At 44.8% G+C, this 27,722-nt stretch overlaps 1 protein-coding gene across 1 annotated transcript; it reads left to right on the top strand.

Annotated features, from left to right (window-relative positions):
- LOC137525433 (indolethylamine N-methyltransferase-like) lies at positions 1 to 27,156 on the top strand. The gene is made up of 3 exons (XM_068246516.1): positions 1 to 224; positions 8,678 to 8,885; positions 26,648 to 27,156. Exons 1-3 carry the CDS (start codon positions 74 to 76, stop codon positions 27,069 to 27,071), a joined length of 783 nt encoding a protein of 260 aa, XP_068102617.1. The 5' UTR covers positions 1 to 73; the 3' UTR covers positions 27,072 to 27,156.
- Positions 27,157 to 27,722: the final 566 nt, after the last annotated feature.

The raw sequence follows: 27,722 nt of genomic DNA, 5'->3' as shown, positions 1-27,722 counted from the left end.
CTATAAAGGGAACACCAAAGTCAGGTAAGCAGAGTAGAAAGTCGGAAACCAAATTGGAGAAGATCCTTACACGATGGATTGTGGAACAAAGAAATTCTACCATGAGCACGACTTCGATTGTAGAGATTACTTTGATACATATTTCTCGGGCAAGCCAGACATGGTGTTTGGAGATGATTCTTTGAAATTTCCTATGATGAATTTTCATTACGTGTTCAGCTCTGGTATGTATATCACAGCAAATCTTCTAAATATGTCATATATATACCGTATTTTCCACCGTATACGATGCTCCGGAATATAAGATGCATCCAGGCTTAGAGGCAAAAAACAGGGAAAAAAATATACATACTAAACCTAGTGCGTCCATATTCCAGGAGCATCTTGTACATGTTCTCCCCCAAATGGTGTCCTCCTGTGCCCCCCATGTCCCCATATGTGTCCTTCTGTATCCCCCATGATTTATGTATTCCCATGTGTCCTGCATGTCTTCTCCTGTAACCCCTGTGTTATCCTGTGTCCCCATGTGTCCCCCTGTGTTCCCATGTGTCCCCCTGTGTCCCCCATGTCTCCATATGTGTCCTTCTGTATCCCCCATGATTCATGTATTCCCATGTGTCCTGCATGTCTTCTCCTGTAACCCCTGTGTTCTCCTGTGTCCCCATTTGTCCCCCTGTGTTCCCATGTGTCCTCCTGTGTCCCTCATGTGTCCCCCTGTGTCCTCCATGTCCCCCTCATGTGTCCTCCATGTCTCCCCATATGTCCCCCTGTGTCCCTCATGTCTCTCCCATGGCCTCTTGCTTACCCTATGTCTCCCCTATGTCCTCCTGTGTCTCCTATGTCTCCTCCATGTGTCCTCTTATGACCCCCCCATGGGCCATCTCCCCCTCCCCTTATGTATCCTGGCCCCCCTCGGGTGTGTAGCAGCAGCTGCTTACCTAATCCGCCATGCACGTGGGGATAGATGACCCCTGTCTTCTTCATTGCAGCTGGCTTTAGTGATGGGCTGCTAATGATGAAGTGATCATTGGAAGGCTATCCCTAGTGGAAGCTGCATGGAGAAGAGTAGAAGACAGGGGTCTGCTATGCCCATGGGCATGGCTGATTAGGTAAGCAGCTGCTGCTACCAGGGCCGGATTTGTACTCTTTACCGCCCAAGGCCACTGTCACCAGCGGCCCCTTCAGTATAGGTAGCGAGATGACCCCTACCCTCCAGTATAGGTAGCCTGATAACTCCCTTAATTCCTCCTTTTCCCACCCTTCTTTTCAGTATATGTAGCCAGCTCGCCTACCACATCAGCCATCAGTGTCACTCATTTCTCCACTCGTCTCCAGTGCAGAAGCTTCCTCTTCTTTTCTGTCTCCAATGCTGTCCAACTCCCTAGCCACCTGCAACAATGCAAATGTTCACAGAGAGCAAGGTGGCTACTGCACAGGCAACTAGCAGCAGAGTACCGCTGTCAGTCGCTCGCCTCATCTCCCTGCGTTGCAACATTTGCAAGCTTGCAAATGCTGCACCAGTTTAGCCTGCTGCTTTGGTGCCCTTGCTCTCGTGGTGCCCTAGGCCATGGCCTAGGTGGCCTAGGCCTAAACCCGACCCTGGCTGCTATACACCCGAGGGGGGCCAGGAGACACAAGAGGGAGGGGGAAACAGCACGCGGGGGAGTGGGCACACCCAGGCAGGGAATTCCCAACATGGCAGCAGGTCCGTGTTTTGTATTGGCAGGCATTCAGAAGTCGGGGATTCCCTGCCTTTGCTGTTTAAGACACAGGGACTTTTTCTCCCCTGTTTTGGGGGAGAAAAAGTGCATCTTATTTGGTGGAAAATACAATAGCTCCCATCTGTCCCTCTTTCGGTGGATCACTTTATTCCTCTTTCTTCCCCATTTGTCCCTCTTTCTGGACTGATGTACAGAACTGTATGAATTATATCACCACCCTGCTTAGGGGCACTAGAGTAGTGGTGTGTACACATGCACTACAGAAGCCAATGACGGGTCCGTCGGCACCTCCCGCTGGGCGGACTGTCAGCAGACTGTAGTGCGTGTGTATGCACTGTCGGCGGACTGATAAGGCTGCTCCTGAACGATCCGCTGAGCTGAGCAGATCGTTCAGGAACAGCCTTATCAGTCCGCCGACAGTGCATACACACGCACTACAGTCTGCTGAAAGTCCGCCCAGTGGGAGGTGCTGACGGACCCGTCATTGGCCTCTGTAGTGTGTGTGTATGCACCTTAGGACACAAGGCTAACACAGGAGGTTTGATAAAATTCCAAAGCTTAATTGCTTGTTTACAAACAGATGTAACGAATGCCCAGGTTTTAATCCCAGTTGAAAAAAGGTATTGCTGAAGACTGCCAGAGTTTTCAGCTAGTACTTTACTGGTAGTATCCTAAATGCCTTTCTTTGGACATTGCTTGCAGTACAGGCTATAAGAATGATCAGAAAACTGCTGCTTGTCTCTGTATATTTGTATGGAATCAGCATCTGACTGGGTGGAAGGACAAATGTCCTATGTGAATGTCAGCCCCCTGGCAAGTCTGTGGTAGGTCTATTTGTTGCCATTGTATGTGCTGCTTTAGGACACTAGAGCAGGAAGTGTGGGCTATATTATATATCTTGAACTTTTCACCTTTTCACAAAGATCTGTAACTAATGCCTATATTTTTAATCAGAGATGCTCGGATACCTCTTTTTGATATCTGGGTTGTTCCGGATCCAGATAGTAAAAAAATCTGGATTAATTCAGATATCTGGATTCGAACCGAAATGGCTGTAAATTAACATCAGGAGGTTCCAGACAGCAGTCGTGTAGCCCACATTGTGTCCAATACACAACTGGGACATCACAGTTTTCAACACAGACATCTCAAAAAAATTAAACTGTTTTTTTTTTCAACAAAATACAGCTATTTTAGTGGCTGGTGACAGTCAGGGATGGTCGTAGTCAGCCAACTTCGCTACGCTGGAAATACGCGTAGTTTTACGCAATTACACTTTGCCAAACTACGGCTTCGAAAACAAATATTCTCTTCGTATGCATTTCGTAGAATACGCGTTAAAATACGCAATTACGCGGATACTTATGCCCGTATGCAGAAAATTGTATGCATTCATTTCTTTATAAATGCATATACTGGGAACCCTTCTATGCGTACATTCCCCTTTCCAATGCGTAAATTTGTATGCATACAATCGCATGCGGAAAATTAGACGCGAGTAACGCATTCGTAGTTCACTACGCAATACACATGTTAACTATGCACAGTGGGCGTAAGCTACGCGTAACGGTACTTCGCTACGCGTAACTTCGTAAGCAAAGTTTTGAAACTTTGCCTATGAACTACGATGCGTAGATGCGAACTACGATGCGTAAATTCGCACTGGCATAGTTTCTGCTCATCCCTGGTGACAGTGGTAGCTGGTGACAGTGGCGGACAGGCAGCAGAAGATTCCTTCTGTGTGGTGGGTAGAGATCTCTGTTGTAGAGCTGGTGGTGGCCTGCTCATCCACCAACAGCTCCATCACAGGCTTGGTGTCTTTCTCCTCCAATGTACGCCGACGACCCTGATGGAAAATGGCTGCTACACGCTGCTGCACCTCTGCAATGTGACTCCCCCTAACAGCTGGGCGTCCAGTGCGTCCACGGCCAGTGGCTAGTGGCGGAACTGCCGACGGTGGCGGCAATGCTGCTCCCTCTCCTCTTGCCCTTGCTTTTCATGCTGCCCCTCCCCGGCTGCCAGTGCCAGCAGACATAGTACAACTTTATATGTGTCCAAATGAAGTGGGGTACTTGTACTTTATTTAAATCAGTAGTACTAGTAGATAGTAGCAGTAGTAGAATTTCAACTAATGGAGTGACAGCAGAGTAGCACACACTGACACACTAACTGTCTATCTGTCACACTGTAACAGCACAGCAATTAAAGTAAGGTAACTCAATACAAATTAACTATATATAACTGGTAGTAGTAGACTAGTTGTAGTAGTACTAGTAGATAGATTAGCAGTAGTGCAGTAACCTAATCCCTAATAACCTACAAGCTATACTGTAGCTAAGGCTGGAAGCAGGCCTAGACTGTGCACACAGCAGGCCCTAACCTAGCCTAGCAGCTGCAGCACTGAGTCTGACTGTCACACTGACTAAAATCAAAATACAAGCTAGCTAACTAAAAAAACAATAAAATACTGGTGTAGTACAGGTGTTTAGGAGCAAAAACGGCAGGTTTAACTCAGTAATACAGCATTTGCTTAGCCAATAGCACTGGAGATGTCTCTCAGTGAGCAGTCACAAGCAAGGACGAGATTCTCATCATGGCGCCCACCTTTAATACTGCTGGGGCTGGTCAGGGTTCCCCTCTGTGATTGGTTGCTAGGGTTTCAGCTGGGAGCCCTCTGATTGGCTAAATGATCTCATGGGCATCATCTTTGTAGTTACACTATCCGGATCCGGGTACCCGAACTAGGTATCTGGAAAACTAGGTATCTGGACTGATTTCCAGATACCTAACAGGTATCTGAGTTAGCTCGGATAGTGCATTCCGAATTTATCCAGGTATTTGGAATCCGTATCCGAGTTCGGATACCAGAAAAAAATTCAGATATCTGGATAGTTTGGGTATCTGGAATCTGGATGAGCATCACTGTTTTTAATAACAAACCTGCGGCAACAATCTCAAAGATTACTTTTCATTAACTTTTAAAACTTGTCTAATTCAGGATATTATGTAATGACTACTGGAATTAGGGATGGTGGGAAATGCCTGTTTTCAATTCCACAGAAATTCCAATTTCCGCCAATGCCAATTTCTGATTTCCTGTTTTCTGATTTTCAGTTTTTCCATTATTCCAATTTACCAATTCCTGAGGTGTATTTTGTTTGTCATTTTTTGCATCAACCAATGCAAAAAAATAAAATAAATTACAAAAAAATTGGAAATTGGAAAATCAGAATCTTGTCATTGGTCTAAAATGAGTAATCCAATTTTTGCAGAAAAATTTTGCACTCTCTGATTGGTCCAATGCTTCTAAGTTCTGTGATTGGGTAAAATTATCGAGTCCTGAATTCCAATGGGAATGCTGGTTTCTGATCAGAAATGTGGGAATAAGTGATAATCGTAATCAGGTAATTATGATTACACAAAATTTTGTGTTCATTTTCACAACTATGCCAATACCTATTTACAAATTACAAATTGTAAATTCAATTGATTTTGTGTATTTATTCGTAATTATGCATGAACTTACGTATAATTTACGTATAATTTCGTACTGACTTTAGTGGTGAGTAGCAAAGCAATACATGCTATTGCTATCAAAACACCTACATATGTTAAGGAGAATAGTGGGTACAAGACAAAATAATTTTTCAAAAAGGCTGTAGTTTTTGAGATAATAGAATAATAAATGGTTTTTAAACTCAGAAAAATTGTTTTTTAAAAACCAATTTTGTTTGTATTTTTAAAGGATACCTGAAGTGACATGTAACATGATGAGATAGACATGTGTGTGTATGTACAGTGCCTAGCACACACATAACTATGCTGTGTTCCTTTTTTACTTCCTCTGCCTGAAAGAGTTAAATTCAGGTATGGAAGTGGCTGGCTCAGTCCTGACAAAGACAGGAAGTGACTGCAGTGTGACCCTCACTGATAAGAAATTCCCCTTTGTATCTCTTTCCTGCTCTCAGAAGCCATTTTCTGCTAGGAAAGTGTTTTGTAGTTGGAATTTCTTATCAGTGAGGGTCACACTGTAGTCACTTCCTGTCTGAGTCAGGACTGAGTCAGCCACTTACATACCTGAATACCTGTACATACACATGTCTATCTCATGTCACACGTCACTTCGGGTAGCCTTTAAAATGTTCTCAAAAAACTACAAAGTATTTTCGAACAATTCTTTTTTTTTTACTTGTACCCACTGTTCTCCTTAACATATGTAGCACATTTGGTAGAAATAGCATGTGTTTGTTTTCTTTGCTAGTCACCACCTAAATCGCCACCGAAATTTCACATTACAATTATGATGCATAATTGGGAATTACAATGTGCAATTATGCATAAGTGTAATTTCTGCTCATCACTAGTGGGAATTTCAATTCTGTGGAATCTGAATAAGTATCCCTACTGGGGATAAGCAGGTGAAGTTTTAAAGTTTGATCTCATGGTGAATTTGCCCATTTTTGCTTAAAGAGAATCTGTACTCTAAAATTCTTACAATAAAAAACATACCATTCTATTCATTATGTTCTCTTGGGCCCCTCTGTGCTGTTTCTGCCACTCCCTGCTGCAATCCTGGCTTGTAATTGCCATTTGTATGCAGTGTTTACAAACAAAAGGCATGGCTTCTAACTAGAGTGTGATAGGCTTGAGAGTAGTCAGTCTCTGACTCATACAGAGCTTGGAGAGGGTGTGTATAGCTTCCGCCAATGACAAGCAGTGCAGCACATTCCACACATTCCAGCCTCAGCCGACAGAGCCGACAGAAGAGAGAAGATTAGATCATATAACAGAGATAACACTGCCACTGTGCAAGTAGGAAAGGCTGCAATAAGACAGAGCACATTAGAACAGGTATATGAACCTATAGGATAGAAGAAATAAGTCTGAAAATTTTGTTACAGAGTCTCTTTAACAAACTTTTCCCTGACATTTGCAGTGCATTTTTACTTTAAAATGTGCCTTGCATCAAGTCAATGGCACTGACTTAAAGGAAATATTTATTTATTGTATTTATAAAGCGCCAACATATTACGCAGCGCTGGACATTAGTTTAGGTTACAGACAATATTTAGGGGTGACATACAGCAAAATGACAATACATGAATACAAGAAAGACCACAGTATGAGTACAAGTTAATACTTAGTCACTGGAGGGGAGCATGGAGATTAGGCAAGTTAGGTTCACTCAGATGCATAGCGTGGGTTCACAGTAATGGAGGTGCATGATCAGATAGGACACAAAAGGAGGAGGACCCTGCCCAAAGGCTTACAATCTAGAGGGAGAGGTAAGGACACGAGAGGTAGGGGACCAGAGTTCAGCTGCGGGTTTAGAGCACTTGTGAGGGGTAGTAGGCCAGAGTGAAAAGGTGAGTTTTGAGGGCTTTCTTGAAGATGTTGAAGGAGGGGGCTGCCCTAATGGGTGGAGGTAGGGAGTTCCATAGTGTTGGAGCAGCTCTTGAGAAGTCCTGGAGGCGTGCATGGGACTGGGTGATGCGGGGATTTTTAACAAAATGAGGTCTACTTACCTGGGGCTTCCTCCAGCCCATGGAAGAATATGTGTCCCTCACTGCAGCTCTGCTTCCAGGTCTCTCTTGTTTTCCTTGTATGGACCAAAACAGTTTTTTTTTCACATTTTAGCTATGTCCCTATTAAGTTAGCAATAACTCTATCCCTGCTTATGACACCTAAACTATATACCGTATATATAATTTTTTTCAAGCCATTCATTGTACAGTATTTTTTCTATTTTGCTATGGGTAAAATCTGAGAGATAACGTATTTCTTCTTGTTTTTTACCCATTACAGTCTAAACACAAAAAGTGCTACTGTAGATAAAATTCACACAGTTTATTTTGCTATTTCTCCTGTTCATGGTGATATTTGATTTTGAAATGAAGGTTTTAAAGGTTTGATTTTAAAATATAAAAGTATGATGATGGTAAAAATTAGGGGAGAAAAATGTTACTGGAGAAGGTTAATTTTTAATTACTGCATGTAGAGTACGGGGTCTTATAAGTGGGTGTGGATAAACAGTAGATTTTGTTATAATAGTTTTCACTGCATCACCATATGTCTCCACGGTGGTCTAATTGTGTCCCTGGTGTCTGGTGGTATCACCGTAGGCTTACCTGGCAGAACCAGCTAAGGTTCTCCAACATGCTGGATTTCAAAGTGTGCCCAACCCCCCAAATTTCGCCTGCCACATATAGATAGCCAGATGTGCCCCCAGTATTAGCCCCCCTCCCCCAAAGAAAGCAAGACGTACCTTCAGTATTAACCCCCCACCAGTACAGGAAGCAAATCTGCCCCCAGTAAATGCTTGCAATTTAAGTGTGTCAGGTGCACTTTAGGGTTGAGCATTGTTTTTTTTTTTTTTTTTTCTAAAGAGTTGCTGCTATTGCTGAAAACATATACAAAGAGGATACATGAACATAAGTTTAAAGTGGACCCAAATTAAAAATACAAAATTTCTGAAATAAAATCTATTTTCTAAATTATTATAATAAATAGCAGCCTTTCTTCAGCTGCATGATGACAAATATACAATATTTTACATTTATTGGAGGAACCCCTCCTTTCCTTTCATATTGCCGGGACAGAATCCGGCAGACTGGTGGAGGAGATAAAAAACAAAACACAGGCTGCTACTGATGATGTCACAGGGGAGGTGATCTCAGCTTGTGTGAGATTTCACATAGACAACTCCCCTGTGAGGAAGGGTAGCTGATAACAAACACATCCATGACCTAAAACTTCCTACTAAGCTCAGAAGTAATGGCCGCCACCTGTATAACCCTAGTTGTGGAAAGAGAAGGGTGAAAAACATGCACTGAAATGCTCATAGGCTTGAAGGAGTGTTTATTTATTTTTGTATGTGTCAGAGTGGTGCAACTAAATACTTTGAATTATAAAAAATGTTTGGTTTGGGTCCGCTTTAACTGCTTTTTGTCTTTCAGGTTTTGTAAAGGGAGATGTTTTGATTGATATCACAATGGGTTCCCTCATTCATCATCTCTACTCAGCTTGTAATGTCTTCAAGGACATAATTATTCTGAAGGTCAATGAGAACAGTAACATGGAGACAAGCAGATGGGCGAACACTCGTACCGGAGCTTATAATTGGAAGCACACATCAGCCCATGCCGCAAAGCTAGAAGGAATGAGGTGAGACTTTTTTTTAAATGCAGTCTAAAAAGGGATCATAGGGCTTTGAGCCTTTTATCCTTTAGTTTGTGGAGACTAGAGTTAGACAATGGATGGGACAAATACTCCAGTAGCACAGAGTCTTTCAACTTAGGAGAGTTGGTGGAGGCATAGTTCACACTATGGCCCATATGCAATTAATTTTTTCTCCTTAGTATTCTCCTAGGTAGTGATGCTCGGATACCCCTTTTTATTATTCGAGTTTGGTCGAATTCGAATAGTAAATTATTCGCGTTCGGTCGAATATTCGAATCGAATTTTTTTTTACTATTCGATTCGACCTCGGACTTTGAGCTCACTATTTGAGTCAGTATTCGAGCTCATTATTCGAGCTGACTATTTGAATTGGCCTTAAATAGCTTCCAACACTTGTTTTGAGGGTGAATGATGCAAGAAACATCTTTTTTTCCAAAGCTTGAAAATGGGGGAGAAACCGAGAGCCCAATATGGTGCAGTATGTTAATATGGAGAGATCTGTTGTGAATAAATGAGATGATTATACTCACAAGGGTGGGTCGCCACAAAGGCAACCACTGGAAAGGCCGGCGGGGAGAATTGTAATCTGACCCCGCTCAGGTTAAAAAGTCGCTCTCTGTAGATAGGAGAAAATGGGGATACACCCCTCCACCAAGGGTGGACTAGATAATATTGAAATACGATAACAGAGGCGCCAAGCAGAATAAAATTAGTTAAAATTGTTAAAAAGGGGGAAGTGGGTGGACTCACCTCCCTTCTGAAAAAAATGGCCGGACAATGGACAGGTTACTTACAGTCTAAAGTAACAGTTATTAGTAACTCCAAAAGTGCAACGCGTTTCACGGGTAACAGTCCCGCTTCTTCAGGCAAACGATTATTTGGAGGGTGCAAAATCAGGTCATGAACCAGGTAGAGCGCCTCTGTGAGGTGTGGGGTGCTCTGTCCTAAATTTATAAATTTTAACTAATTTTATTCTGCTTGGCGCCTCTGTTATCGTATTTCAATATCTTTTTTTCCAAGTAACAACAGCAAGTGATTATGTGGGGACGTTCCTTTAAAAAAAAAAAAAAGGTGGAAAGAGAAGTTGTGTCCAAAATTTTGTTCAGTATTGTATATACTTCTTCTTCTTCTTTATCTTCTATATCTTCTTCTTCTTCTTCTTCTATATCTTCTTCTTCTATATCTTCTTCTATATCTTCTTCTTCTTCTTCTATATCGTCTTCTTCTTCTTCTTCTTCTTCTTCTTCTTCTTCTTCATCATCTTCTTCTTCTTCTTCATCATCATCTTCTTCTTCTTCATCTTCTTCATCTTCTTCTTCTTCATCTTCTTCATCTTCTTCATCTTCTTCTTCTTCATCTTCTTCATCTTTTTCATCTTCTTCATCTTCTTCTTCTTCTTCTCCTTCTTCTCCTTCTTCTTCTTCTTCTTCTTCTCCTTCTTCTTCTTCTTCTTCTTCTTCTTCTCCTTCTTTTTCTATATCGTCTTCTTCTTCTTAACTTATTTCTCTTTTATATTTTTTTAAAGAAATGCAGCTATTTTTGAGCGTAATAAATAGCTGGTGGCGCACGCATGTTGGAAGCGCCATTGTATGTGCTCCCTGGCAGTGGAAAATTTAGCAGCAGGAGGAGGAGGATGATTGTGTGGCAGCAGGCAGTCAATGAGGCAGGCAGCGAGATGAGACATAATAGGCTGTGGTACCTAGCGGTGGTACCAGGCCGTAAATACACAGCATGAGGTTCCAGACAGCGGTCGTGAAGCCCACATCATGTCCAATACACAACTGGGACAACACAGTTTTCAACCCGGATACCTCTAAAAATAATATCACACAGTATTAATAAAAAGTATATATAATTTTTTGGTTTTTTTAAAGAAATACAGCTATTTTTGAGCATTACAAATAGCTGGTGGCTCACGCATGTTGGAAGCGCCATTGTATGTGCTCCCTGGCAGTGGAAACACACAGACAGCGGGAGGTAAATTCAGCAGCAGGAGGAGGAGGATGAGTGTGTGGCAGCAGGCAGTCAATGAGGCAGGCAGCGTGACATAATAGCCCTGGTACCTAGCGGTGATACCAGGGCTGTAAATAAACACAGCAGGAGGTCCCAGACAGCGGTCGTGCAGCCCACATCGTGTCCAATACACAACTGGGACAACACAGTTTTCAACCCGGGCACCTCAGAAAAATTAAACCTTTTTTTTTTATGGTTTATTTGTTTTGTTTTTACAACAAATTACACTGACAGATATAGCTATTGTTTGACGTAATAGCTGGTGGCAGAGTGGCAGCAGAAGGTAAATCTGTGTACCCTGGCAGTGGGAAACACAGACAGACAGCAGCAGCAGCAGGTGGAATGGAGGAGTAATGTGAGCAACTATTGTTTGACGTAATAGCTGGTGGCAGAGTGGCAGCAGAAGGAAATTCTGTGTACTCTGGCAGTGGGAAACACAGACATACAGCAGCAGCAGCAGGAGGAATGGAGGAGTAGTGTGAGTGTGGCAGCAGGCCAGGCAGGCAGCGTGACATAATAGCCCTGGTACCTAGCGGTGATACCAGGGCTGTAAATAAACACAGCAGGAGGTCCCAGACAGCGGTCGTGCAGCCCACATCGTGTCCAATACACAACTGGGACAACACAGTTTTCAACCCGGGCACCTCAGAAAAATTAAACCTTTTTTTTTTATGGTTTATTTGTTTTGTTTTTTACAGAAAATTACACAGACAGATATAGCTATTGTTTGACGTAATAGCTGGTGGCAGAGTGGCAGCAGAAGGAAATTCTGTGTACCCTGGCAGTGGGAAACACAGACAGACAGCAGCAGCAGCAGGAGGAATGGAGGAGTAATGTGAGCAACTATTGTTTGACGTAATAGCTGGTGGCAGAGTGGCAGCAGAAGGAAACTCTGTGTACCCTGGCAGTGGGAAACACAGACATACAGCAGCAGCAGCAGGAGGAATGGAGGAGTAGTGTGAGTGTGGCAGCAGGCCAGGCAGGCAGCGTGACATAATAGCCCTGGTACCTAGCGGTGATATCAGGGCTGTAAATAAACACAGCAGGAGGTCCCAGACAGCGGTCGTGCAGCCCACATCGTGTCCAATACACAGCTGGGACAACACAGTTTTCAACCCGGGCACCTCAGAAAAATTAAACCTTTTTTTTTTATGGTTTATTTGTTTTGTTTTTTACAGAAAATTACACTGACAGATATAGCTATTGTTTGACGTAATAGCTGGTGGCAGAGTGGCAGCAGAAGGTAAATCTGTGTACCCTGGCAGTGGGAAACACAGACAGACAGCAGAAGGGCAGTACACAGCAGCCCACTGTAGGTGTAAAATGTGTGGCTGCAGGCGACGTAATAGTCAAAGTGAACCAGGCTGGCTTAGTGAGCAGGAGCCAGAAGGTGGTAAAGGGTGGTAAGGCACATTAACGATGGTTCTTCTGGTAGCCAGTTCATGTCCCCCTCTCGCCGACAACAGGGGCCAGGAACTCGCCTTCCACCCACGCCTGGTTCATCTTGAGAAACGTCAGTCTGTCCACAGACTTGTGAGACAGACGTGAGCGTTTCTCGGTGACCACGCCACCAGCTGCACTGAAGCAGCGCTCGGACAGCACGCTGGAAGGGGGACAGGACAGCACTTCCAGGGCGTACTGCGCCAGCTCGCTCCAGATCTCCAGGTGCTTGACCCAATACTCCATGGGATCAACAGGGGCATCGCTGTCAAGCCCGCTGTAGGACCCCATGTAGTCAGCCACCATTCGGGTCAGGCGCTGGCTGTGACCGGAGTAGGATGCTGCTGCATGCACCTCCTCTCTAGTCACTGCTGCCGGAGCCTCTACAGTCCTGTAGAGCTCGTTGCTGAGAGACAGCAGGTCTGTGGGGCGCTTGCTGCTGGATGCAGGCACCTGCTGCTGCCTCTGTGCTGGCTGGACAGTGGGGGTGGAAGGCTGGGGGAAGGCTTCCTCCAAGCGCTCAACAAGGGCCTGCTGCAAGCTCCTTATTTGTTGCGCTGGCCCTCCTCCTGCAGGCGGCAGGAACTGGCTCAACTTCCCCTTGAGGCGTGGGTCCAACATCATGCTGATCCAGATGTCCTCCCTCTGCTTCATCTGGATCACCCTGGGGTCCTTGCGCAGGCACGTCAGCATGTGCACTGCCATTGGGAAGAGGCGGGCCACGTGTGCTGGCACATCGATGGCAGTGCTGTCCTCATCCTCCTCCTCTGCCTTCTCAGCCTCATCCTCTCTCCACCCCCGCACCAACTCAGCTGCGCTGTGCTGATCCCCCTCATCAGCAGCAAGGTCAGGGACCTCCACCAAGTCCTCCTCCTCCTCCCCCTCAGAGGTGGACTGTGCAGCTGCTTGCCGCTCCTGCTGGTCCAAGGCTGCCGCTCCCTGTTCCAGCAAAGCATCGAGGGCCCTGTTCAGCAGACAAACCAGGGGCACCCACTCGCAGACCATAGCATGGTCCCTGCTCACCATGTTAGTGGCCTGCAGAAAGATAGCCAGCACTAAGCACACCTGCTGCATGTGCCTCCAGTCATCATCGGGGACGATGGACGGGATGTTGCTGGTCTCTGAGCGGTGGAAACAGTGGCCTGGGCAAGGTACTGGTTGACAGCGTGCTTCTGTTCAACCAGACGCTCCAACATCGCCAGGGTGGAGTTCCAGCGAGTCGGAACGTCAAGGATCAGCCGATGGCGTGGCAGCTCCAGCTCCTTTTGCACGTCTTCCAGGCTCGCACAGGCTGCAGCCGAGCGCCGGAAGTGACACACAACGTTCCTTGCCGTTTCCAGCAGTTCGCCCATCCCCTGGTAGGTGCGCAAGAACTTCTGCACCACCAGGTTCAGCACGTGGGCAAGACAGGGGATGTGGGTCAGGTTTCCCCTGTCAATTGCGGCAACCAGATTGGCCCCATTGTCGGCCACCACCTCTCCGACTCTGAGGCCTCTGGGGGTCAGCCAAATCCTCTCCTGCTCCTGGAGTTTGGCCAACACATGGGTTGCCGTCAGTTTGGTCTTCCCAAGGCTGACCAAGTGCAGCAGCGCTCGGCAGTGGCGTGGCTTCACGCTGCTGCTGAGGCAGGGGGTTTGGCCAGGTGTGCCGGAGGATGGCAGAGGATCGGAGGAACCTGCTGCAGTTCCCCTGACCCTGCGGGGTGGCACCACCCACTGTGTTGCTGCTGCTGCTGTGCCCGCTGCTGCTCTCCCATCCTCACCCCCCTTCCACCAAGCTGACCCAGTGGACAGTGAAGGACAGGTAGCGGCCTGTCCCGAAGCGGCTGCTCCAGGAGTCCATGGTGACGTGGACCCTTTCACCAACCGCGTGCTCCAGCCCTCGCTCCACATTGGCCATCACAAAGCGGTGCAGTGCAGGAATGGCCTTGCGGGCGAAGAAGTGTCTGCTGGGGAGCTGCCAGTCTGGGGCTGCACAAGCAAGCAGCGCACGCATGTCGCTCCCCTCCTGCACGAGCGTGTACGGCAGGAGTTGGGAGCACATGGCCCGTGCCAGCAAGCCGTTCAGCTGCCGCACGCGACGGCTGCTGGGAGGCAGAGCCCTAACCACCCCCTGGAAGGACTCGCTCAAAAGGCTCTGGCGTGGCCTTTTGCTTGCACGGGAATCAGCAGACACAGCAGAGGAGGCCACTGAGGACTGGCTGCCTGAACAGGCCTCAGTGTCGGCGGCAGGAGTTGCAGAGGGGGGAGGAGCAGTGCGTTTCCGCACTCCTGCTGGTGCTGCTGGAGGAGCAGGAGGGCGGGTGGCTGCTGTTGCTGCTGCTGCTGCTGCTGAAGGCTGTGCAGTGATGGGTGTGGTGCCACTGCCAGCACCAGATGCCTTCAGCCTCTGGAACTCCTCATGCTGGTGGAAATGTTTCGCAGCAAGGTGGTTGATGAGCGAGCTGGTGCTGAACTTTAAGGGGTCTGCACCTCTGCTCAACTTCCGCTGACAGTGGTTGCAAGTGGCGTACTTGCTGTACACTGTGGGCATGGTGAAAAATCGCCAGATTGGTGACAAAAACAACCCCCTACGGCCTGGAGCCGCTGCTGCCTGTCTCCCTGTGGTGGTTGGGGCGGGGGCTTGGGTGCAGCTGGTGGTGGTACTGGCAGATGCTGCTGCTGCTGAGCCTGAGACACCAGCAGGCTGTGGGACCTGTCTACTGCTGCCAATGCTTGCAATGATGCGCCTCCTTGCAAGGCCCACAAGCGCATCCTCCTCCTCAGAGCTGCTGATGACGACATCCCCTGGAGCTGGTGGCACCCAGTCTTTGTCTGTCACCGTGTCATCATCATCCTCCCCCTCCTGAAACTTGTCCTGCTGGGATGATGACCCCCCAAACTCCTCTCCTGATGCATGGATGGGCTTCTTGACTGTCGCCACAGTCTTGCTGTCCAATCCCTCCTCCCCCAAAGTGCCCATCAGCATCTCCTCCTCAAGATCGCCAACAACAGCAGACAATTTACTCATGATGCCTGGGGTCAAAAGACTGCTGAATGACAGGTCGGCGAATGACGGTGAACTGGCCTCCTCCCCAGGCCCTGCTGGGCGGCTGCTGCGAACAGGGGTGGTGGTGGTGGTGGTGAGGGTGGAGGCCTCGGATGCAGAGCTGATGGCGGGCTGCTCATCCTCCATCATCAGTTGCACCACAGTGTCTGCATCCTTTTCCTCAATGGGACGTTTCCGACCCGGCTGGAGGAAAATCGGAGCAGGTGCTACACGCTGCTGCTGCTGTGTCTCTGCAGCGTGAGTTGCAGATGCTCCTGCTGGGCGGCGCCCAAGGCGTCCACGGCCAGTGGCTATAGGAGGAATGTTAGCCACTGACGCTGCTGCTGCTGCTGCGGAACTGTGCATGGTGTCGCGGCCGCGGCTTGCCACAATGCTGCTCCCTCTCCTCCTGATTCCCTTGCTGCCCTTCCCCTTGCCCAAACCGCGCTGGCTGCCACTTCCAGACATCTTAGATGTTTTGGGCGTAAACACAAAAGTTTTTTAAAAGGGCGGGTGAAAAGTGGGGTACTTTAATGGAGTGGGTTGGTGGGTGAGGTGACACTAATCACTAAGTGATTAGATCGCTAACTGATTAGTACAGTACAAATACAAAATACAATAATCGGTAATCAGTAAGTGTGAACAGTGAACAGTAAGTGTGTCCCCTAGTACACTAACTAGAAAATACAATAATCAGTAGTAATCACTCAGATTCAGTAGAAGGAAATAGAGTGTGTGTACACTACAGACAGTAAGTGCACGCACGCGCACACACGCGCAGGAGCTTGCCTATGAACAGTGACTGAGTGAGTGTCCCTAGTACAGTAAGTAAGTAGTAACAGTCAGGAAGTACAACTAGAAACTACAATAATCAGTAGTAATCACAAGGAAATAGAGTGTGTGTACACTACAGACAGTGAGTGCACGCACGCGCACACACGCGCAGGAGCTAGCCTATGAACAGTGACTGAGTGAGTGTCCCTAGTACAGTAAGTAAGTAGTAACAGTCAGGAAGTACAACTAGAAATTACAATAATCAGTAGTAATCACAAGGAAATAGAGTGTGTGTACACTACAGACAGTGAGTGCACGCACGCGCACACACGCGCAGGAGCTAGCCTATGAACAGTGACTGAGTGAGTGTCCCCTAGTACAGTAAGTAAGTAGTAACAGTCAGGAAGTACAACTAGAAATTACAATAATCAGTAGTAATCACAAGGAAATAGAGTGTGTGTACACTACAGACAGTGAGTGCACGCACGCGCACACACGCGCAGGAGCTAGCCTATGAACAGTGACTGAGCGAGTGTCCCCTAGTACAGTAAGTAAGTAGTAACAGTCAGGAAGTGCAATTAGAAATTACAATAATCAGTAGTAATCACAAGGAAATAGTGTGTGTGTACAGTACACTACAGACAGTGAGTGCACGCACGAGCACACACGCGCAGGAGCTAGCCTATGAACAGTGACTGAGTGAGTGTCCCTAGTACAGTAAGTAAGTAGTAACAGTCAGGAAGTACAACTAGAAATTACAATAATCAGATTCAGTAGTAATCACAAGGAATTAGACAGTGCACGCGCGCACACACGCAGGAGCTAGCCTATGAACAGTGACTGAGTGTCCCTCCCTAGTACAGTAAGTAGTAACAGTAAGTACAACTAGAAATTACAATAATCAGTAATCAGAAGGAAATAGAGTGTGTGTACAGTGCACGCACACACACACGGTCACACGCAGGAGCTATGAACAAACAGTGACAGTGAGTGTCCTAGTACAGTTATATAACTACAATACAAAATACAATCACTCCGTACTAGTAAAGGACAGCAGAAATAGATGAGAAATAAACTAACAGAGGACAGGAGAGAACAGCTGAGCTGCCCACAGGCAGGCCCTGAGGCCTAAAGTTGTGTAAGCTTGCCTGCAGCAGCTGGCTCTCTAGTAACACACAAGCTACTAACTAAAATACAATGTCTATCTAACTAACAACAATATAGGTGTATATAGGAGGTGTATGTGAGCAAAAACGCTAGGTGAATGACCACAATAAAGCTCTTGCTAAGCCAAAGCACAAAGGAGCAGATCTCTCTCTGTACAAAGTCAGGCAAGGACGGAAAAACCTAACATGGCGGCCGCTATTTATAGGGTAGGGGCTGGCCAGGGTCCCCCTCTGTGATTGGCTGCCGTCAGAGGGCCTGGGAGCCCTCTGATTGGCTCTGAGGACATCAATCTGGGCTATGACGCTATTCGAGCTCGGTATTCGAGCTCGAATAGCGCTGTTAGCTCGAATAGCGCGAATAGTGAATGGGCTATTCGAGTTTACTCGAATAGCCCATTCGAATAGCTCCAGCTATTCGGAGCTCGAATACCGAGCTCGAATAGCTGAAAAAGAGCTCGAATATTCTGTTGAGCACCACTGCTCCTAGGTGGTATTTTCAAATGTTTCAATAGAATGCCTTTTAAAGTGTACCTCGAGGTTAAAATAAACGTTGGTGTACACACCGCTCTACCCACCAATCGCTGTAATGTGCAGGATCAGGTCAGCAAAGCCCACAGTATACGTCAAAGGAGGAGGTCCGCACCAGTTCAGGATTCTAGGTGTGTATCTTTATTCAGGACGTATCCAATATAAAATAGACACATGCATCAAATGCTGACATGTTTCGAGCTATCTCAGCTCTTAATCATAGCTGGTTTAAAAAATGGCAACACCCCCTATAAATAGGAGGAAGTCATGTATCCGCCTTCCAAAGCTCCTCCCCCCAAAGAGGAAATGGGAGGAAAGGCAATCTTTCACAATAATTAACAGATACTAAATCCATACCATCTACCACAATACAGGATGCTGTGTACAGAAAGATAAAATATTGTTTACATATGAAGATGCAAAATACAAAATATAAAAATTTAAAATTAAAATATGACTGGAACAGCGTGTGAGTCAGAGTCAACTATATATAATTATACCCGGGTATCACCAGCCAGCAATAGGGCTAAAGGGAAGAAGGGAAGGGGGGGGGGGGGAGGGAAAGGAGGGGGGGAAAGGAAGGGGGAGGAGGGGGGGAAAGAAAGGAGAAGGAAAGGGAAAAAGAGTCACTGAGTGATAAAGGCCAGGTCTTACCTGGCATTTAAGACCATGGGGCGACCTAGTCCCCAAACGGTATATCCACATAGCCTCTCTTTTGAGAAGGATCTTATATAGGTCACCCCCCTCTTCTTGATGACATGACCTTCTCTACCCCCTGAAACCGGAAACCCCATCATGTCACCCCCATGCACTTCCCTAAAATGCCTAGCCACGTTCGAAATGTGAGTGGAGGACCCACCCCTGCCCCTAGATAATGTTCGGCAATTCTCTGTCTCATAGGCCTGGTGAACACCCAACATATTGGAGGGAACAAAGAGTGCAGTCAATGAGATAAATAACATAGCGTGTGCCACAATTAATGAACTGCTTAAGACTATAAGTGTGGCCATTAGAGACAGAGACAGCCGTCCTGGTTTTATTATGGAGGTGGCAGTATCTACATGTGGCTATCCCACACTTGTAGGACCCCTTGACTGTCAGCCAGGTGTCCACTGTGGCACTAGACGTGAATAAACTAGGGGAAAGGATTTGTCCCAAAGTGGGGGCCCGCCGACTAGAAAACCTGACTCCATTCCTCAGAAAAGGCGAGAGACCTTCATCCCCTTCCAAAATAGGAAGATACCTAGAGATGATATCCGTCACCCCGCCTATACTCAACTGAGTAGGTAGTCACAAACGTGGGTTTGTATGTATTGCAGACCAAGTGGCCATCACTTTGTAACAAATCAGTCTGGGTTCTCCTGCATGGCTTTAGATCTCCCTCTGCCAATAGACCAGGACGGGTAACCTCGTGCCCTCAGGCGTTTCTCAACAATGTCAAGCTCACTCTTCAGATTTTCATCCCTCGAGCAATTACGCCTCACTCTGGGTGAATTCACCGACAGGAATGCCACGAATAGTGTGAGCTGGATGACAACTGTTTGCCCTGAGGGTTGTGTTACCACCACACGGTTTTTCTATAAGTGGAGGTGTTGATCTGTCCAGACACACCATCCCCACTCAAAGTGACATCCAAATAATTAATCGACATGATGTCTACCGTATATGTGAACTGCAAGTTCAATGTGTTTTGGTTGAAATAATCGACTAAAGAGGCTGCACTGGAAATATCACCCCTCAGGATAATTAAAAGGTCGTCGATGTACCTCCCGTACCAGACAACACTCTCCAGCAGACGGCAGTCTCCCTCAAAGACGTGACATTCTTCCCACCACCCCATGTAAAGATTCGCAAGGGATGGTGAGAATTTGGCGCCCATAGATGCGCCCCGCCTCTGGAGGAAGAAACCGCCGTCAAACATGAAGTAGTTGTGGGCCAGGAGGTACTCGACAGCCATAAGAATAAAGGTACGGAGATCCTCCGAATAATCCGAGTATCTCGAGAGGTGAAAATCCAGAGCCTTTAAGGCCAGATTGTGCGGAATGCAGGAATATAAGGACTTGACGTCTACTGTGACCCAGATAAATTCCGTCCTCCATTCCACACTTCTTAAACTGGTCAGTAGGTGTTTAGTATACTTCAAGTAGCCAGGGAGACGCCTAACTAGAGGCTGGAGCAGGGAATCAACCCAAGAGCCAAGAGCCTAGGCGCTCACCCAGAGAACCAATGCCAGCCACAATGGACCTACCCTCTGGGGGAGAGCCCGGCTTATGAATCTTGGGCAAATGGTGGAAGATAGGGATAATGGGAGATTTAACTTCCAAAAAATTCCTCAATCTAGAATCAATGACTCCCAAACTTTCCCCACAAGAAAGTAGACTGCTTAGTCTTCTCTTAAACTCGGGGGTAGGGTCAGATCCCAGACCTAAATAGGTATCAGCATCTTCCAGCTGTCTGAGAGCCTCAAACCGGTATGCGTCACTATCCATAACCACCACTGAGCCGCCTTTATCTGCATTGCGTATGACAATGCTCTTATTATTTTGCAGTTTATGTAAGGCATCACGCTCTTCATGGGTGAGATTGGAAGCGATAGCATATGGTGGACCCCCAGACAGCCGCGAAAGATCCCTTTCCACTAACTCCTGAAAGGTATCCACACATGGGCATCTGGATGCATGCGGATAGAAGTCTCGATTTCTAACCTGAACCGGTTCAACATCATTTGACGTGATGAGACCAACGCTAGCAGATGTCAGATAATCCAGCTTCCATCTGCAGCGTGTGTCCCTGAAATCACTAATATTAGGTATATCACACGTGTGTGACGGACCCCTACCCTCCCCTGTGTCACCAAAATGTTTCCTCAAAAGAAGAGATCTGACAAACCGATTATCACTCAGTGACAGTGCCTTTATCACTCAGTGACTCTTTTTCCCTTTCCTTCTCCTTTCCTTTCCCCCCCCCCTCCTCCCCTTCCTTTCCCCCCCTCCTTTCCCTCCACCCCCCCTTCCCTTCTTCCCTTTAGCCCTATTGCTGGCTGGTGATACCCGGGTATAATTATATATAGTTGACTCTGACTCACACGCTGTTCCAGTCATATTTTAATTTTCAATTTTTATATTTTGTATTTTACATCTTCATATGTAAACAATATTTTATCTTTCTGTACACAGCATCCTGTATTGTGGTAGATGGTATGGATTTAGTATCTGTTTATTATTGTGAAAGATTGCCTTTCCTCCCATTTCCTCTTTGGGGGGAGGAGCTTTGGAAGGCGGATACATGACTTCCTCCTATTTATAAGGGGTGTTGCCATTTTTTAAACCAGCTATGATTAAGAGCTGAGATAGCTCGAAACATGTCAGCATTTGATGCATGTGTCTATTTTATATTGGATACGTCCTGAATAAAGATACACACCTAGAATCCTGAACTGGTGCGGACCTCCTCCTTTGACGTTAAAATAAACAGATGAAAGAAACAATTATATTTATCCTCCTACTCATAAAAATGACTTTTTTTTAAGTATTCCAGTGGTTTCTTTTATATTTAAACATTTTACAAAGTAGGTTAAGTGTAGGAACACACTAGGCAGAATCGCATGTGCATTTTCCACTATGTGCTATGGAAACCACATATGCGATTCTGCCTAGTGTGTTCCTACTCTGAATGTTTTACTGCCTCAAATTAGTGGCAGTCTATTAACCACTACTGAGGGGTTTCAGAGCTTCTTCCATTTATTCACCTATGACTTTATTACTACTTGTCACAACAAAATGACCTTTATTTTGTTTGTTTGTTTTTTGCCATTAATTAAGATTTTTTTTGAGTGGTACATTTTGCTAAGAATTATTTTGTTCTAAATGCATTCTAACGGGAAAACAAGAAAAAAAATGGAAAAAAAAATTATTTCTCAGTATTCGGCCACTATTTAGTTTTAAAATAATGCATGCTACTGTAATTAAAACCCACACATTTTATTTGCCCATTTGTCCCAGTTATTAAACATTTAAAATATTTCCCTAGTACAATGTAGAGCGCCAATATTTTATTTGGAAATAAAGGTGCATTTTTTTCAGTTTTGCCTCCATCACTAATTACCAACCCATAATTTCATAAATAACATTAATATAACCCTTTGTCATATATATATATATTAAAAAAATTAGTCCATAAGGTAACTATTTATGTATTTTGTATGCATATAATTTATTTAGGTATTTATGGGAAAGTGTGGGAGGTAAGGGGTTAATTTTCAATGTATGTGTAGGTCTTTTTTATTCAAATACATGTAGGTGTAATTTTACTATTTGGCCAAAAGATGTCCTTTCACATTTTTTCCTGTTAGCATACATTTAGTATGTGAACAGGGAGTAATGCGTGGACGTGCAACTTTGTTCTGTTACAATGATCACAGCATCTCATTGATCACGGCATGTCATTGCCGGCGATCACTGACACAGAGACTTAGATTAATGCATTCCCATTCATTGATCTCCCCTCCAATGGGTGGTGATGAGTACCCATGCGGGAGCGAGCAGGGGATCAAGCAAAGGCCGTTCACAGTAATAGACATATAACTACGCCCCTAGGCAGGAACTGAAGTCCTGCGGGCGTAGATATACTGCTGTGAATGGCATAGGAGGTTAAGTGTCCCAGAGTTGGACAAAGGCCAATCGTTCGTGTATTTTCTCCAGGACCCTCAGAAGTTGTATTCTGCCAGGAAAACTTTTACTGACTGTATGACTGTAATCTGCTTATTAGGGATGTTTACTATATTCCTGACAATGTACCAACAAGACAGAAGCTGTCTCTTCCATGCCTATAAATTAACTATTTCAGGCAGCAAAAAAAAAAAAAAATATATATATTTTGTACTGTACATACACGTTTATCTCATCATGTCACATGTCACTAAAGATGTAGCGAACATAGAATTTCCTAAAAAATTTTCAGTGGGCTTCAGCTCATCAAGAGCTTGTGATCATGGGTAACCCGTGATCATGAGCTGTTTTTCCTGAGCACGAGGTCGGTTTCCGAATTTGTGATCACCTCTTAATCACGGATTCAGTTCCGAATGCACCCGTGATCGTGGCCCAAATCCGACTTGTGATCACGGATTTAGGCATGATCGTGGCTGTGATTATTACCTGAAAACCCGACAACTTTAGCAAAACCCCCTAACATTCCAGAAACACCAAATTTGGCAGATATGTTAAGAAGAACAGTGGGCACAAGAGGAAAACATTTTCAAAAATACCTTATAGTTTTTAAGAAAAACGATTTTAAAGATTCAAAGGAAAAAAGTATAAGTTCAAATGTGGTAAATGACAGTTAATATATTTACCGCATTTAAATGTATTATTTTTTTTTCTTTGAAACTTTAAAATCGATTTTCTCAAAAACTATAAGGTCTTTTTAAAAAAAAATGTTTTCCTCTAGTTCCCACTGTTCTTCTTAACATATCTGGCAAATTTGTTTTTTTAGCATGTAAAGGGGCTTTGCTATTAACTGTTAAAGTAAAATCCGTCATCACGGCTGTGATCATGGATTCTACTGTCCATGAATCCATGATCTTGGGTATATCACAATGGTACATGCTAGACAGCATGTAGTGTTGTTGGTGGTATAGTGACCAATTTCCGCCTAAAATTGCGGAAAATACAATTCTGCGGAAAGCGGTGGACATCCCTACTAGAGAGAGAGAGAGAGATATGAATCTACCTGGCTATCTGGGGTTCTCTTCGGACAACTGTTGAACACAAAAGGCAAGGCCATGCCTGGGTGGGCTTGAACCACCAACCTTGCAGTTAAAAATCTGCATCGATTTTCATATCTGTCTCCATGCAATTTCTCTCTGCAATCAAACAACTCTTGCTTGTGTTCATGGATAGTGGCTGGATAGTGTACTGGTTAAGGGCTCTGCCTTTGACATGGGAGACCAGGGTTCGAATCCTGGCTAGGTCAAGTACTTATTCAGTAAGGAGTTCAAGGCAAGACTCCCTAACACTGCGGGGTGGCCTCTTGAGCGCGTCCCAGTGGCTGCAGCTCTTGAGCGCTTTGAGTCCGACAGGAGAAAAGCACTATACAAATGTTCAGATTATTACTTGTAATCACGGCTAAAATCGGAGTAAAATTCGGAATTCTGCATCAAATCCTCCCAGAGGGTCTCATCTTCCAGGGAATTGTAGTATCTCAAAAGCCAGCTTACATACCGTGGCAGGGAATTGAACCCAGGTCTCGGTGTGCGGTAGGTAACTCATTTAACCACTATAACACCAACAACACTACATGCAGAAGCCATCCTAGCATGTACCATTATGATCAATCCAAGAGAAAAATTAGCTTGCTTAGTCCACGGAATTGTACTATATCAAAAGCCAGCTTACATACCGTGGCTGGGAATTGAACCCAGGTCTCAGTGTGCGGTAGGTAACTCATTTGACTACTATACCACCAACAACTCTACATGCTGTCTAGCATGTACCATTGTGATAAACCCAAGAGAAAAATTCTCTCTCTCTCTCTCTCTCTCTCTCTCTCTCTCTCTCTCTCTCTCTCTCTCTCTCTCTCTCTCTCTCTCTCTCTCTCTCTCTCTCTCTCTCTCTCTCTCCATCCCTACTAGAGAGAGAGAGAGAGAGAGAGATATGAATCTACCTGGCTATCTGGGGTTCTCTTCAGACAACTGTTGAACACAAAAGGCAAGGCCATGCCTGGGTGGGCTTGAACCACCAACCTTGCAGTTAACAGCCAAACGCACTAACCAATTGTGCCACACAGACTGTGTACCACAAATACTGTGCATGCAGTTGCTGTTGAATAATTTTAGGGGTATATATGTGTGTCTTTTGGAGGGAGGAAGTAAGTCTGCTCCACGAAGTTTCAGCATGTAGTGTTGTTGGTGGTATAGTGGTTAAATGAGTTACCTACCACACACTGAGACCTGGGTTCAATTCCCAGCCACGGTATGTAAGCTGGCTTTTGATATAGTACAATTCCGTGGATTAAGCAAGCTAATTTTTCTCTTGGATTGATCATAATGGTACATGCTAGGCTGGCTTCAGCATGTAGCGTTGTTGGTGGTATAGTGGTTGAATGAGTTACCTACCACGCACTGAGACCTGGGTTCAATTCCCAGCCACGGAATGTAAGCTGGCTTTTGAAATACTACAATTCCCTGGAAGATGAGACCCTCCTCCCTCCAGGAGGGAGGAGGGAGGATAAGGAATAACAATCAGCTCTGAACAAACCTACAGGATCCTAACTAAACTCTCCCTAGCAGAGTCTGTCAGCAGCTGTCCCTTAACTAATTACTGGAGGCAGACGAATGAGTAAAACGACTGCAGAACCTTGCCTTTTATAAGGAAGGTGGGGCTCCAAGAGTGAGTGTAGTCTGATTGGTGACAATGTGCCTGCTGACTGTGATGTAGAGGGTCAAAGTTCTGCTCAAAGGAGCATTATGGGGCGATTCTAACTTCCGCAAAAGTTCACCTTCGCCGGCGAACGCGAACCACCTAAAGTTCGCCTGGAACCGTTTGCAGGTGAACCGTTCCAGACATCTCTACTCAACACGCTTATGGCACAATCCTGGTACACAGCCCACCTCTCAATTCTTCCCTGTGGTCCTAACGGTGGCCTCAAAACCTCTCTGTATCAGTCTGCCAACTAAAAGGACTCTTCATAGTATAAAACCATAATTTATTTAAAAGATAAAAGTAGTACTACTCACAAAAGCATTGTTAGAACAAGCATGTATTATGAGGACGTCTCCTCAGAGCATTTCCTGTCCCACAAGCACTTCCTGTCCTGCAAGGGCGTGGCTTGATAGGCCTGTGAGCTCCTAACTAGTGATAGGAATCAGTCGGGTGTGGAGAATAAAAGTTCCTGGTTAGACTGCCTTTCTCACAATTAAGTTGGTGGATCCATGGTTAAAGACCTTTGTGCTTTGGGGATCCTTGAGAGTGAAGCAACATTATCTTTGGCTTTTTTTTTCAGGTTGTGGAGAGCTATGCCATTCTCTGCAAAGACATTTATTAGAGGTAGAGGAGTTCATCATGGGAAAAAAAGATGAAAAAAAGGCTTTGTATTACTATTTGCTAATAACTACTGGAAATATATGTGGCATTTACAATTTTAGTTAACTTTGATAGTTCTCCTTTAAAGCGGTATAAAACTCTGAAATAATATTCAATAAAAACATGTTTTTCTACGTTTTATATGTTATACGGTTTTCATATTTGCTTTTGTGCATAAGTATTAGTATTCATTTAGAAATTAAAAGTTCCCAAAGTACATTTTTTTTGCTCTGAGAGCTGCCTTTGCATTTTATTCATAACTGGTGGTTTATTTATCTTGTAATATAAGCAGAAATGCTTTCTGAGTGTCTGACTGTGTTCAGGAGTGTCTGAAGAGTCAGAGAAGTATTTATTTAATTGTATCAAGTGAGGAATGTAAACACAAGATAACTTTATCTCCAGTTCAGATGGTCCAGCTTTCTCTGCAGGGAACTTTGAAATCCTGTGTTTAACTAATTAAATGCTGTTCTAGTAAAAAAAAAATGGTGGTAGTATATGATATGCTGTAAATAATCTTTAAGAACAAAGAAGAAATGCTGCATTTCATTCCGCTTTAAAGGGAATGGTCTCCTCCACTCCAGATTATCTTCCCTTTAAGCACCAAAGTTAGGAGAGTTACTGTAAGTTAATGGGGTCTACATTTCAGATCAAGGTTCCTTCTAGAACGGTCTTCTTCAATTCTGCTGTGATGCAAGATCATATTCATACCTTTTTTTTTTAGTGACCAAGTTCAGGACAAGGATGAGCAACTAAAGGAAGCCATCAGCCACATCATATCATGCGACTTTAAAAATGAAAACATAACTCATCCTGTTGTGCTTCCTCTCGCTGACTGCATCACCAGCTTATGGATCATGAATGTAGTCAACAAAAATGTAGAGGATCATCTGAAGAACTTGGAAAAATTATCAAAGCTGCTGAGACCTGGAGGCCACCTGATACAAGTTGCTGTAATAAATACATCTTACATTGTGGTTGGAGGAAAGCAATTTCATGTTCTCAAATATGATGAAAACTTTGTGAAAAACGCCCTCAGCAAGTTGGGCTTCGTCATTGATTACATTTCAGTGCAGAGGAGGAAGAATGACAGCAAACTTATTGATTACTCAGCTGTTATGTTTATCGCAGCTTGCAAGACCAAGTAGGTAGAGGGAGCTGTCTGCCAATGTTTTTCTCAAAGCATATACAGCTATCATACTTCGATACATATAATAAAAAGCACTAATTGGGTTTGAGCTGTCTTTGAAGATTTTTTTTAATCAATAACATTTAGTCTATTGGCTTGATTCACTAAACCGTAATAAATCATATCACGGGCGTTTTCGTGCGCATTTTCAAGTTTGCGCGTGATCGCAAATGATCAATAGCAATAGCTTATATTTGTGTGAAGACGATCACGTTTTCACGTGAAAATTTGTGTTATTTAGTTATGACGGTTTAGTGAATTATGCCCTATCTAGACCAAGTAGGCAAGTAGGTTAAAAAAAAAGCTGCCTGCCGATGTTTTTCTCAAAGCATGTACAGCTTTCAAATTTCAAAACATATAATAAAGAGCAAGAGTTGGGCGTGAGTTGTCTTTGAAGATTTTTTTTAATCAATAATGTTTATTCTATCTATCTATCTATCTATCTATCTATCTATCTATCTATCTTTCTATCTATCTATCTATCTATCTATCTATCTAACCTCAAAGGTCAGAAAACAAAGGTATTTAGCAAGCTGAAATATCCAGTATGGTTCCTAAATCTTGTTTTTAGCCCCCTCTTACAACTGCAATTATATCACTGAGCATTTGT

Source organism: Hyperolius riggenbachi, chromosome 7, assembly GCF_040937935.1.
Source record: "Hyperolius riggenbachi isolate aHypRig1 chromosome 7, aHypRig1.pri, whole genome shotgun sequence".
Lineage (NCBI taxonomy): Eukaryota > Metazoa > Chordata > Amphibia > Anura > Hyperoliidae > Hyperolius > Hyperolius riggenbachi.
Note: the sequence above shows the minus strand (reverse complement) of the source record. Positions and strands in the feature narration are given on the sequence as shown.